Here is a 12,700-nt window from a genome sequence, read left to right as displayed (position 1 = left end):
TGAAACATTACAAGCCAAGTATGAATAAAATGGATCCACAACACGAGATCCTTGATAATAAAATTTATTACACAAACTAATTAATATATTAAGACTAATAGTAGTACATGTTTTTCAATAGTAATTTTAGAATATAGTTATAACAGTGATAAGCTGAAATCAAAGCTTTGAAAATTTAGTTATAAAATGCAGCAATGAGACCACTCCAAGAAATTGAAGGTTCTCTACGAAGGCTGTCAATTTCTTGGTCTTCTTGTTGTAAAAGCTGTTCATTCACTCGTAAACTACTAATCTCTGTATCGATGCTACTCTGTTGAGAATACACTTGTTGGAAAGGGGGCATCTTCTGAATCATAATCATTTCATACTCTCGAAGATTTTTCTTCATTTCTTCATGTTTGGAAGCCATCATTTGCATCTCATCTCGACAGGGTTGAAGTGCAGTCTTGTAAGTGTCTAGAGCTTCAACATATTTGCTTCGGTTTTTAAGAAGTTCAGCTCTCTTTTTCTCTTTTTCAACCGCAGTCCTAAAACGATTAACTTCCCTATCTAGATCAACATTGAAGTTCTTTAAAAGGTCACCCTTGTTCTTTCCAAGGATACTGGTTTTGTCAAACAAGAGTGCAGCAGCTTTTCTGTACTTGGATAACCAGGCATCATTCAAAAGAACATTATCAACCGATTTATTGAAGAAAGATTTAATATCTGCAAGGGACTCTGTTGTGATATTAGAAGAGGAAGAGGTAGAGTTGATTAGTGTTTCCAGTTCATCTAGAGATTTAGATATATTCTCTAAGAGCTTATAAAAAGCCTCCAAGTTTTCTGTCAATTCAGTTTGTACTGATTTCTCTTGCTGTTCTTTGGACTCGGTACTCCAAACTTCAATTTGAATTTCTCGTTCAGTCAACGATGATTGTTTTCCCTTGCTTGAGGATTCATTTGTTTCGGGAGGAATTTGTTGTAAATGCTTAGAGGATACCACACTTGAGGACGTGGAAATTGGATTCAAAACATTAGAATCGTCCCCCTTCTCTGCAATAGTGTAAGAAGATAAAGATAGCAAAGCGTGAAATTCAATATACAGGGGACAACAGAAAGATCAATGAAAGATAATTCACCAAACATCCCATGGATACCTCAGAGAAAAAAATGCATAAAGCCTAAACTACCTCGGACATGGCTGTAACTTCATTAGTAAATGCCATATAACTCTTCCACCAAAAAATTACAAAATAAAGCTTCAGTTTACGGTAGTTTATTTGAACATAGTTTATTATTTTGATAACTTTTATGTTAAATATGTTACAAAAAGCTTAGAGCTGGAGTAGTTTATCAAAAAGAAAGACTAAGAGCTATAATATTTGGGAAATAAAGAGTTTAAAAAAAATCCCACAATTCCCAAACGAATAAAGAGTCAACTCTCGTGTTATCTGGATCATCTAAGGCTGTTGTCATTGAAGTGAGAGTCCTAAATTAAATTGAGCTATATTTATTCTCTATAAAAGGGAGGAAAGAGGTTCCAACCATTTTCTAACATGATCAGAAAAGAATTCAAAGTACTTTAGAAAAGATAGGAATTGGGATTGTGCCTCCAAGATATCAAGCTTTCATCCACATGAGTGCAAGTATATGACTATATTTTTGTAGTTCTTGGTCTCCGGGGCTAATGAATGAAAATAAGAGGAAAAATTTTACAATCACAACCAGTTTTACACTTATTTTTACAATTATCTGATGTGAATAAGTGTTAGTAGTTAAAATAAAAATAAAAATTGGTTTATGTGAAAGTGACATATATCCGATTACAATTTGCTATTTAGGATAATTGTAAATATGAGTGTAAAATTAGTTGTAGACCTCTTATCAATGAGTTAGGTTGAGTATACGTAATCTAAGTGTATATGTACGTGAAGCTCCCTTTGAAGATTTGAACCCAGCCCTTACCCCTCCATACCTCATAAATATTTATACTTATACAGTGACTACCGCACCAAGAGTTCGCGATGATACTTATAAAATAACATTAAACAAATTTAATCAACATAAAAAAAATTTCCACATCAGCATTTATATGAAATTATAATTTTTTTAAAGGAAAAAATAATAAGAATCACACCTTTTCTTTTCTTTTCTTGACAACCAAACACAATACAAACATTTAAAAAAACAATCAATACAAACATTGTTCAGTGGGTTTGTTTTTCAATTGAAATTGCTGAATTTAATTTTTATTCAAACCCAAAGTCCTCTCTCTCTTGGAAGTACAGAAAGCCAAATTGAAAGGAGTATAACCCAGAAACAGCTCCCTAAAGCTAAATCACAATGACCACAAATCAAGTAAATCTGATTAGACGTGGCCAAAAAAAAAAAATTAAACAGCAATTCCCATCGTGACCAGCGATTTGGGTTAGTTGGGGCCAATCTTTTTTTTTTTTTTTTTTTTTTTTCCATTTTCTCACGATTTCTTGGAAACCAAACGATGGGGAGAGCTTGAACGCCGCAATCTAACCATCGACGAGACCAAACCTCAGTCGCGCCTATCGATCAGCCGTCGCTTGACTCAACCACCCAACAAGGACTGCAGAAGTTGTCGCCATTGAGGAGTTTCTTCAGGTCGTCGGAGATGTACCATTGGGTTGGAATCCATTGCCACTGCTACTGTTAGGATTGGTGAAGGCAGAAGTGAATGGGTTTCATTTTGGGTTAGAGATGGGTTGCGGTTACTATTAGTGATGGGTTTTGTTTTGAATTTCAATTCACAGATCTGGACGTGATTTTCTGGGTTGTTTGTGGAGTTTTCAAGGAGGATGTTGTGTTTGGTTACCCAGAAAGTGGAAGAAAGGAAAGGAAAAAAAAATGAATTACAGATTTTTTTTTTTTTTTTTTTTTTTAGGATAAACGTTAGAAAAATGAATTAGAGATTGATTGCCATTTTCCAAAAAAGTGATCTTAAAAAAAAAAAAAAGAATTAAGTTAATTAAATTAACTCTCAAGGCTTTTTATTAAAAAGAATTGAGGAATTAATTCTGTTTTTGTTTTTTTATGTTGACGCGGCAATTTTTTTGTTAATTAAAAAAATTTATTATTTTTTATAAGACATGTAAGTGTAAAGTTTGTTAATTGTGTAGATCATTTATCAATAACAGAAATCAAATTAATTGCTATCAAAATGTAATGATTAAATTAATTGTAACTTTAAGATTTAAAGACTAAAATAATATTTTCACTCCTTTTAAATTAAAAAAATGTAAATAAATTTCTTAGAATAAAAAATTGGGAAAACAGAAGTCAAAACTACCTCTTTTAATGCAAAATAGAGCTCGACAGAAAGATCACCGTTAGTAACAATTGTGAACTTTAGGGACAAAAAATAATAATAATAAACTTATGAGACAAAAATTAGAACTCAACAAACTGAAAAGATATAATTTATAATTTTGTTAAATGTTTATGTTCTTGTATGGTTGTGACAAGCCTTCCATTAATTTCCCAAATAGTAGTAAATAATAATCTGTAACATGCATTGGAAGAGAGACAAAAACAAATACAGAAAAAATAAAACCCTTTAATTTCCATCATAATAATATGATGATACTCTTCCATTCTTTATGCCCACTTTAGCTCAACGTATTCAAGAAATCACCGTTATTTTAATACTTAAATCTTTTGAAAGATTAGTTGAGAAATTAAAACAACTATGGATATTAAAATATCTAAGTATAAAAATAACATTTTTTTTTTTTAATATAGCTCGCTTTTTTTTTTTTTTTTCTTTTCCTTGTGGGTCAAGATCTCAATATATGTCGGAAATTTGAAGTTCCCTTGATATCTTCTTTTGTTTTTGTTTTTGTTTTTGTTTTTTTTTTTTTTTTCCTTTTTTGAAAATCCTCTTCATACATTTTAAGCATATGCCATCAAAGATCTCCAAAGTGGGCAATAAAAAATGACAATAATGATGTAGTTTTAAAATTATTGAAAATGAAATAAATAAAAAAGAATACAATAGGATGAGAAAACAGTAAAACATACCGAGTTCCTTGTTGATGATAGGAGCCAGGGGCGGAGGGAAGGGGGGGCAGGTGCCCCCCCTGAACTTTGAATTTTTTTTTTTTTATTGATAATGATAATGTATTGAATTGAAATGTCTTATTTACCCCCTACACAAAAGACAAAAAAAACTTTTCTATTTATTGGGAACAAACAGCTACATGGTCCAGAACTCAACAGCCTTAACTAATAAAACTCTAAAACTACTATAAATTTAATATAAAACTACTGGTCCCACTTAGTAATGAAAAAAAAAAAAAGAAAACTACAACTAATGCTATATGCCAATACGGAAAAGGAATCACATTAGCCTAATACTAATAGAACTTTTTTGTTTTTTATTGGAGTACTAATACTAATATTAATAGAACTCTGAAAAAAAAAAAAAAAAAAGTGTATATCTAATACAGTATAAAGCACGCCTCCCATAAAAAATAAAAAAAAGTTCTTTGGATTTTTTTTTTAAAATTAAGTAAGGGGAGAATAATTAATTTTTTCATAATTTGTAATTTTGTTAATATAATAAGGGTAAATTTAATAATTCATTTGGTTCAGCACTTCTAAACTCTGCCCTCCCTCAAAATCTCTCCAATTTTGGGGAATTAAAAATGAGGGGTTAGAACTCATCCAAACCCTCCCAAATCCCTCCCCCTTCTTTCTTAAAAAATATTCAAATAAGGTAATTTAACTTAGTCTCCCTCTCTCTACTCTACTTCCTTGTACTCACCTTCCATCCAAACAAGCTATTAGAGTTTCTGTTGAGTTTTTAAAAGCATTCAATAAGAGTTTTTAAAAGCATTCAAGTCATTGAGTCACATTTAAATATTCACAAGTATATTGCATACTCTTAATATTCATATTTAAATTTTTTAAGATTAGTTTTTTACTTTCAATTTTATCTTTTAATCTTGCCCCTCCTGACCTAAATTCTTGGCTCCGCCACTGATAGGAGCATTGGTGGAGTTGCTGCTATTGTCAGACGTGTCTTAGGAATTAGTTTCTTGAAATCCTTCTTCTTTGATAGGAAAAAAATAAAAAAGGAGAAGTTGCATTATTTGTCGGGAGAAATCAATGGTCACTATGCTCCACGACAGTTCTATAGCACTTTAAGCATCATGAACCCGTACATGCGAATTTGCGATTTGTTGAAAGGAAAGAACAATTAAGGAACAGGGATGCAAGAGACAAGAATGATTGATGCCTATTTTGTTTGGAGAGAAAGAGGAGAATTGAAGGAACGTATTGTCTTTACATAAGACTTTAGATATAATATTATTGTGGTTAGAAATAGCAACAAGGCAGGTATGGGGCGGTTTCCTATTTCCCACTTCACTTCATTTTCAAGGCGGGTTTTTTGCCCTGCCTTGCTCTAGCGGGTGCCGCGGGTGCCCATGGTTACCCATCCTGCTACAGCCAAATTTTTTATATAATAATTTATTAAAAGTTTATTTTGAATGCATTCAATTAAAATTCACAAAATATTTAAAAAAAAAAAAAAAACAAGTTCTAACATTACAAAAACTTTCAATACAACAATTCAAATAATAAGAAGTACAAAAACAATTCAAAAATAGCAATACAACAATTAAAAAATATACAAAACGTAAATATTTAAACATAAAAGTATAAATTCAATAATACAATATAATAAAATATCATAAATTTAAAGTTAAAAGTCTAAAAACACATATGTATGTCTTATAAAAAAACTTATAAAAATGTTTTTTAATTATTTAAATATAAATGGGACAGGTGCGGGACAAGGGCGGAGGAAAATCTTAATCCCCATCCTCACCCTATTTGTTAGACGAGGCAAGTAAAACCTTAGGGCAGGTGGGACAGATACCCACAAATGCAGATTTAAATTGCCATCCATAATTGCGGTTGTTGCATATTGTACGTGCAAATTAGATTTGAACTTATTTATGAGAGTGAAATAGGTTATATCCTAGACTAAACACATTTATTATAGTTAAGTGACTTGTAATACAAGTACTATTCTTAGCTTGCATATGAAGTAGGACTGTCTTAGCCTAGTCTATTGAACTTAACATATCTCTAACAAAGACAAAGCCTCGTTGAAGTTGATAGGACTTCAATTGTACCATAGCACTTTATACACCAATAAACTTAACACACGGAACCGTACTCGTGATTATTTGGAAGAAAAGGACAAAAAAGGAATCCATATGAAGGATAGAAGAAGAATCAATGCCTATTTTAATTAGGGATAGGAGAAGAATCAATGGACGTTATTTTCTTTTGGGGTTCACAAAAAACAATTATGATAAGATGGAGTTTCATTAAGAAAATAGTCTAGTAAAGGGGACCAATGGGTAAAAATTTATATATAATTAAGGAAGAGGTTTTTATTTTTTTATTTTTCAAAACCCAAGAAGGCCATGGCCCACCTCTACCCCCCCCCCCCCCCTCTTCTTCCTTCACCAATGTATAAAATATATATATATATATATATAAATATATATATATATATATATAAATATATATATATATATAATTTATTTAAATTCAGGCAAAAACAAACTACCGAAGCCTTTTTCTCTTTTTTTTTTTTTTTTTAAAAAAAAAAAAAAACCATTCGTACAACTTGATCAAATGCTAGTTAATATTAGTAGTTTTTAGTGGACTACAATGAGAATGGTTTTTCTTAATTCATGGTTATGAAATGCCTTTTTTATTTTCATTTTTCTTTGAGTAACTGGTTTTTCCCATATAACACGTAAACTTCAGATGATTTAAATGCTGGACAATTTTAGGATGTAGCAATCAAGCATGGGAAGTGAAGGTATGCCAAGTTTTCATTTAATTTTTCAAGATTATATCTGCATATCTTTCCTTTTTGTCCTTTTTTTCGAACAAAATTCTATTTTTAATTCATTTGTAAATTTGATTATTAGTCTTATTGTTAATTCTATTACCATTTTTTTAATTACATATTTTTCCATTCTAAAGTTGAGAGATCATTTCAAGGGATTACATTCAAGTTAACCTTGTTCCCAATATATATGAACACCTTAGATTCTAGCCGAAGTGAGTTTCTAATGAGTTTTATTATTTTCTCTATTTTTATATTTTTTCTAATGATTTGATTTACTCGAATATGAATATCATCGTTTCTTATATAAAATAAAAGAATATAAATGTTGATTTAAGTTCAAATCAAACTGAAATATAATAATTTGGTATATGGGTTTCTATAATTACTTAGTTATTTAGAGTCCAAATCTTTTGTCATATCTTTCTGCTCCATTGTATGTCCACCATTAAAAAAATTGCCATATGGACGCCTATTTAATTTAGATCTAATTTTTATATTTTTATTGATTCAATTTCCCAAAATAAATAAAAAATAGAAAAATCCAAACAATCCCCACTAGCCACCAGTGTTGGTCCTCCACCACAACCACCAACCTTTGTTAGTGCCATGGGAAATTTTTGACGCCATCAACGGCCAACCACCAACTTCGGCCAGCCAGCCACCACCGCCAATCATCATTTACCAAAAAAAAAAATAAAATGGGTTAGTTCCAATAAACTATCCTGAGGTTTGGACTAATACCAACTAGGTTCAAAACTTTCTAAAAATGACCAATTTGGTCCCTCCAATTTAACCCTAAACGTCATTTATCCCGTTACTTTATTCTCACCTTCTCTTCTCTCTCCTCTTTCTCATCTCAAAAGTTAGACCCTTCTCTACTTCCTCTCTCAGACCTTTTTGGCTCTCTCCTCTCACACTCCCTCTCTCATGGCTGAAACTCATTCTTTGCCACTACCATCTTGCACTCACTATTTGAATTAGTGCAATGGAGATAGTTGGTGTTCCACAGCCATGGAAGAGAACTTTTCTTTTGTTTTTGGGTTTAGGTCTCCATTTGTATTTGGGTTTGTGTGCTAAACATCAAGGGAACATTTGACAAAGACCCACCAGCTCCACCACCACCACTAGTGGTTGCCGATCTTTCTCCTCTTTCTTTGTTCTATTATGTTTTTTTTCTCTCTCTTTTGTTTTGGTTCTTGTTGGTTTGGGTCTTTGTCAGTTTAAGGATTGAGTTTTCTTATGGTCATAATGATCTTGTGATTTTTTATTTGGGTTTGAAAGGTGGGTTTAGGTATGGTCATTTGCAAATCTCCAGGTACTTTTTTATTTAAAGTTTGTCTCAAAATAGGTCTAATATGGTGTTTTTATTGGTGTCTGCATATGAATCCATGTGTATGTTTGGTAATCTGGGAATTTTGGGGTTTTAGGTTTTAGAATTTGTATGGCTATGTGTGTAAGTTTTTGTTTTATGACATGTGCAGCTGTGTAGTGTGATTTGTGCACAAAATGCATGCTCATATTAGTGTAATCACAGTGAATAGAATTCAAAGAAAATATGAGAGTGGAAAAAGAGAAGGTTCTAGGATGAGAAAGAGTAGAGAGAAGAGAAGGTAGTAATGGAATAAACAGCGTTCAGGGCCTAAATTGGGTTTAGGGATGAATTTGGTCATTTTTTAAAGGTATTAACCCAAACCTCAGGGTAGTTTCTCAAGATAGTTTACTGGAATTTATTCAAATAAAAAATAAAAAGGACCCACAATATCACCCCCTACTGCTCAACATGGTAGTTTCTCAGGATAGTTTGCTGAAATTTTTCCAAATAAAAAATAAAAAGAACCCACAATGTCGCCCTTGCTGCTCATGGGTTTGAAGAAGAAAGGCACTGTTGACGACTAAATTTCTTAGTTCGAAATAAATCAAACAAGTAAAATAGTTTCACAAATACGAATTTGTATTGATAAATGTGTGGTACAATTCTCTGTAATTACAAAAGAGTGATCCTCTGATTCGATCTCCTTGAAAGATTTATTGATTGGAATTGTGGTAATGTGATTTTGATTCGAACATAAGATATTCTTCAATTTAGCTGAGGAATGGATCGAAGATCTTTGAAATGGAATTACAATGAATCTCTGGCTATGAGCTTGTTAGAAATTCTTTGTTCTTCGTGTTCTTCGTGTGTTCTTCGTGTTTGAAGGTTTGTGGTGGAAATTCTTCGGTGCTTTAGAGGCTTGAATCCGTAGAGCTTCACCAATTTGTGGTTTGTTAAGGCTTCTGGAGGCTTTTGAGCTTGATTCCAGTAAACTTTGAGATCTGAACGAGTAGTTTGGATGATTTTGCTTCGAATGTTGTTTGTATTCGAGGTTGAAATTCTTGAAATTCTTGAAGGCTTTGGGGTTTGATTCCGGCAGAGCTTCTGGGTTTCTGAACTCAAGATATCTTCTTCCTTTTCTCTCTGTTTTGTGTTCTCCTAAATGTCTTAGGAAGGCTTCTATTTATAGGAGTTTAGGGGTGGGTGAGCGACACGTGGCGGAGTCTGATTGGTGACACTTGTCACAGCTTGATTGGTCCGCTTATGTCATCGCTTACACGTGCTGGATTGCTTGTGTCATCGCTTACACGTGCAGGGCTGCTTGTGTCATCGCTTACACGTGCAGGGCTGCTTGTGTCATCGCTTACGCATGCTGATGCAGTTTCATGCCTTTATTTCAATGACACTTGGCAAATTTCTATTGGAATCTGAATAGTGATGGCAAAACCTAGCAGCAGTACGTGACGCTTTGTAATTGGTTGTATTTTGTGGACTTGGTAGTATGATGTGTCAACTTGTGATAGGTTGGGAATTTTCCCTCTCTACAAATGCCCCCTCGAGACTCGTTCATGCACACAGTTTTGGAGTGTGGTGAATGAATGAGTCTTGAAAGAAAATGGGTTTTTTTATACTTGACTCTTCTAGTGAAATAGTTGAAGGTGGTGGAGCTTTTAACAGGATGAAGTAATTGTAGAAGAGTAGACCCACCCATATGAAAGGCTTTGATGAGATCGAGAAGGGGTCTGCCAGTATTTGAATGTGCTCGTGTGACCGAGCTTTCTCAGTAGAGGTTAAGTCAAAGTAATTTCAGAAAAATATTTTGGATCGTTGGTGGCGATCACAGGGTGTTGAAGATGGAGAAGAGGTGAGAATGTTGGCTGGGTATAGCATGCAGAGCTCTAGAGCTAGCCTCTTATTTTTAAGGACTTCTGGTGAAGTTATATCTGAAGGGTATACTTCAGATTACAGAGAGAACATTTGGGACTATGGTTGAATGTGCTTGTGTTATCGCATCACTCTGGTTAAGTTGAGGTAATTTCAGAAGGGATTCTGGGCATGTTGTTGTTGATGGTGAAAAAGATGGTAATGAAGCAAAGTGAATGGGTGAGGCATACGACACCATGGCCCTGACCCTGCATGTTGGGGTGTCTCTGGCGTAGACGTCTCTGGGAAGTACACCTTCAGATGTGGGACTGGCTGCATGCTGAATGAAGTCCGACTGCAAGTCATTGAATGCGCATGTGTGACTGGACCATACTGACGGACATTAAGTTGAAGTAATTTCAGAAGCATATTTTCTGAAATTCTTCAAGCTGATCTTAAGTTGGAGTAATTCCAGAAAGTGTGCTTTGTGGTACCAGCAATGATGACCTTTGGACCCCATGCTGGTGGAAACATGGAATGAGGCTTTGGTGACCATTCACCGACACCAAAGGCTAATTTCTGATGAGCTGGTACCTTGGAGGCCATAACAAGTGTTGGATGGGAGACAATTTGTAGGATACCCCAACACTTTTTACCATCTTCACCTAATGCAACTTTGTTGGGAAAGCACAACAAATGAAAGATGGAGCCAACTTGTGATCCTGGTTTTAGAAACCAGCCAAGCTGCTGTTTGTTCCGAACCACTGCTTCTAATAGGAGACCAAACAGTTGAAGAGAGACTACGGAAGCCCTGTTTTTAGGAACAGGTGTCTCTGCTGGACTTGGATTTCCTGGCCAACCAATTCCACGGAAGCATAGAAGGTCGATGCAGACCTTGTTATGAGTAACTTTATGAACAAATGTGGTCATTATGTGAGGAAACAAAATTTGTTTGAATCCTAAAACAGTGATGATGTTGTGAGAAGGGTTACTACTGAACCATGAAGGGGTTGATTTCAAACTGATTATGAAGCGATCTTGGTTGCTAGGTATTGAGCATGACGAGGCCATAGTGAGAACTGGCTGTGAGAAGGAGGATTTGAAAATTTGAAAGAAGCAAATCTTCATTTCATGACTCAGTGTATGTGTTTTTTTTTTCTTGATGGATTTTGCAGATCCGGCCCTTCTATTTATAGCGAGGAGATGAAGAATGGTAGCTGGGTAGTTAAGAATGGCGGATGAGACTATTTGGTGGGAATGGTGGATAAGAATGGTAGGCGCCGAATGGGAACGTTAGGTTGGAGACTGGTAGGCACCGACGAAAATAATAAGCTGAAGTAGTGACCCAATGTAATTTCAATTTTGAGACATACTTGTGAGAGTTCGTTTGTTTTTTAAAGGGGAGCCTTGATCAAGTTTGGAGGATAATTTTGAGGGAATCCAGACCGAATGGATGGATCTCAAATTATGATCTTGAGAGCTTAAATTTTGGACATCGCTAGTACTTTGGAGAAGCGGGTGTAGTTTCTAAGTCTAAAACAAATACCTAGATTTCAAAATCAAAATCTTTGCGAAAACCTGATAGGACAAGTTTTGCTTGAACGTCTTGATCTTCGGTCAAAGTTTACATCAAAGCCAATAGTTGTAGAATCACACTATTTTGAGCAATTTTGGATTCTCAAATGAATAAATAGTCTCCAAAATTGGAAAGTACATGAAAAATTGAGCAAGACAGGTCAATCTTAAAAATTTTGACTATTGGTCAAAATTTATGCAAAAGTCAATTTTTTAGAAATTGGACTGTTGTGCAATTTTCGAGTCTCGGTTGAAGAAACAGACCCCAAAATTGGAAAGTACGCGAAAAATTGAGTGGGACAGGTCCGTTTTGAAAATTTTGATTTTTTGGTCAAAGTCAAAGTTAAAGTCTTAATTTGCCAAAGTTTTGTTTTTTTTTTTTTTTTTTTTTTTTCAGGCGGTCCGGATCCGGGTCGGATTTCTGGGTCGAACCGGGCCGAGGAGGATGACGTCATCCGTGACGTCATCAACCTGGAACGCGTGTGACGCGTGGCGCGTGTGACGCGTGGAGCGTGTGACGCGTGTTGCGTGTGGCGCGTGTGGGAAGATTGCCGGCGCGTGGGAGCGCGTGGACTCATCTAGCAGCGCGTGGGGGCGCGTGCAACTGAAGCTGGGATTGCCAGACCTTCTGGCGGCGCGTGGCTCATCGTTTGGGCTTGAAAATTTCACATCTTGTAGTTATAAGGCCGTAGAAGACTGCTATACGGTCGGTTTTGTGAAATTGTGCACAGATTTGTACAGTTTTGATGGACTAAACCAGTGGTCATCGCGAGCTTGTGGCGGCGCGTGGTGGCGCGTGGTTGATCGTTTGGACCTAAAAATTTCAAGTTTTGTAGATCGAAGGCCGATAGCTCTAATGGTGGTATCAGTTTTGTGAAATAAGTTCTGGATTTTCACAAATTTGGATGAGAAAGTCGTGGGTCTTTGTTGGACTTATGGCTTTTTTTGGTCTAATTTTGTGGTGGCCGCCCTAACAGGATGCAGAAATTCTGGTGGCCGCCTTGACAGGATGCAGAAATTCTGGTGGCCGCTGAATGTTGATTCTTTGGGTCATCTTTGTCAGA

General features: G+C 35.0%; 1 protein-coding gene across 1 annotated transcript in view; it reads right to left on the bottom strand.

Annotated features, from left to right (window-relative positions):
- Positions 1-12,700, bottom strand: part of LOC142617771 (uncharacterized) — an 83,720-nt gene continuing 71,020 nt past the window's right edge. The window contains exon 2 of the mRNA XM_075790727.1: positions 1-1,032. Coding sequence (XP_075646842.1) covers positions 176-1,032 — 857 coding nt within the window. The 3' untranslated portion in view covers positions 1-175. The remainder of the gene's footprint in view (positions 1,033-12,700) is intronic.

The sequence above is a fragment of the Castanea sativa genome, chromosome 11 (genome assembly GCF_040712315.1).
Source record: "Castanea sativa cultivar Marrone di Chiusa Pesio chromosome 11, ASM4071231v1".
Lineage (NCBI taxonomy): Eukaryota > Viridiplantae > Streptophyta > Magnoliopsida > Fagales > Fagaceae > Castanea > Castanea sativa.
The sequence above is the reverse complement of the archived record's forward strand: the minus strand, read 5'-3'. Positions and strand labels throughout refer to the sequence as shown.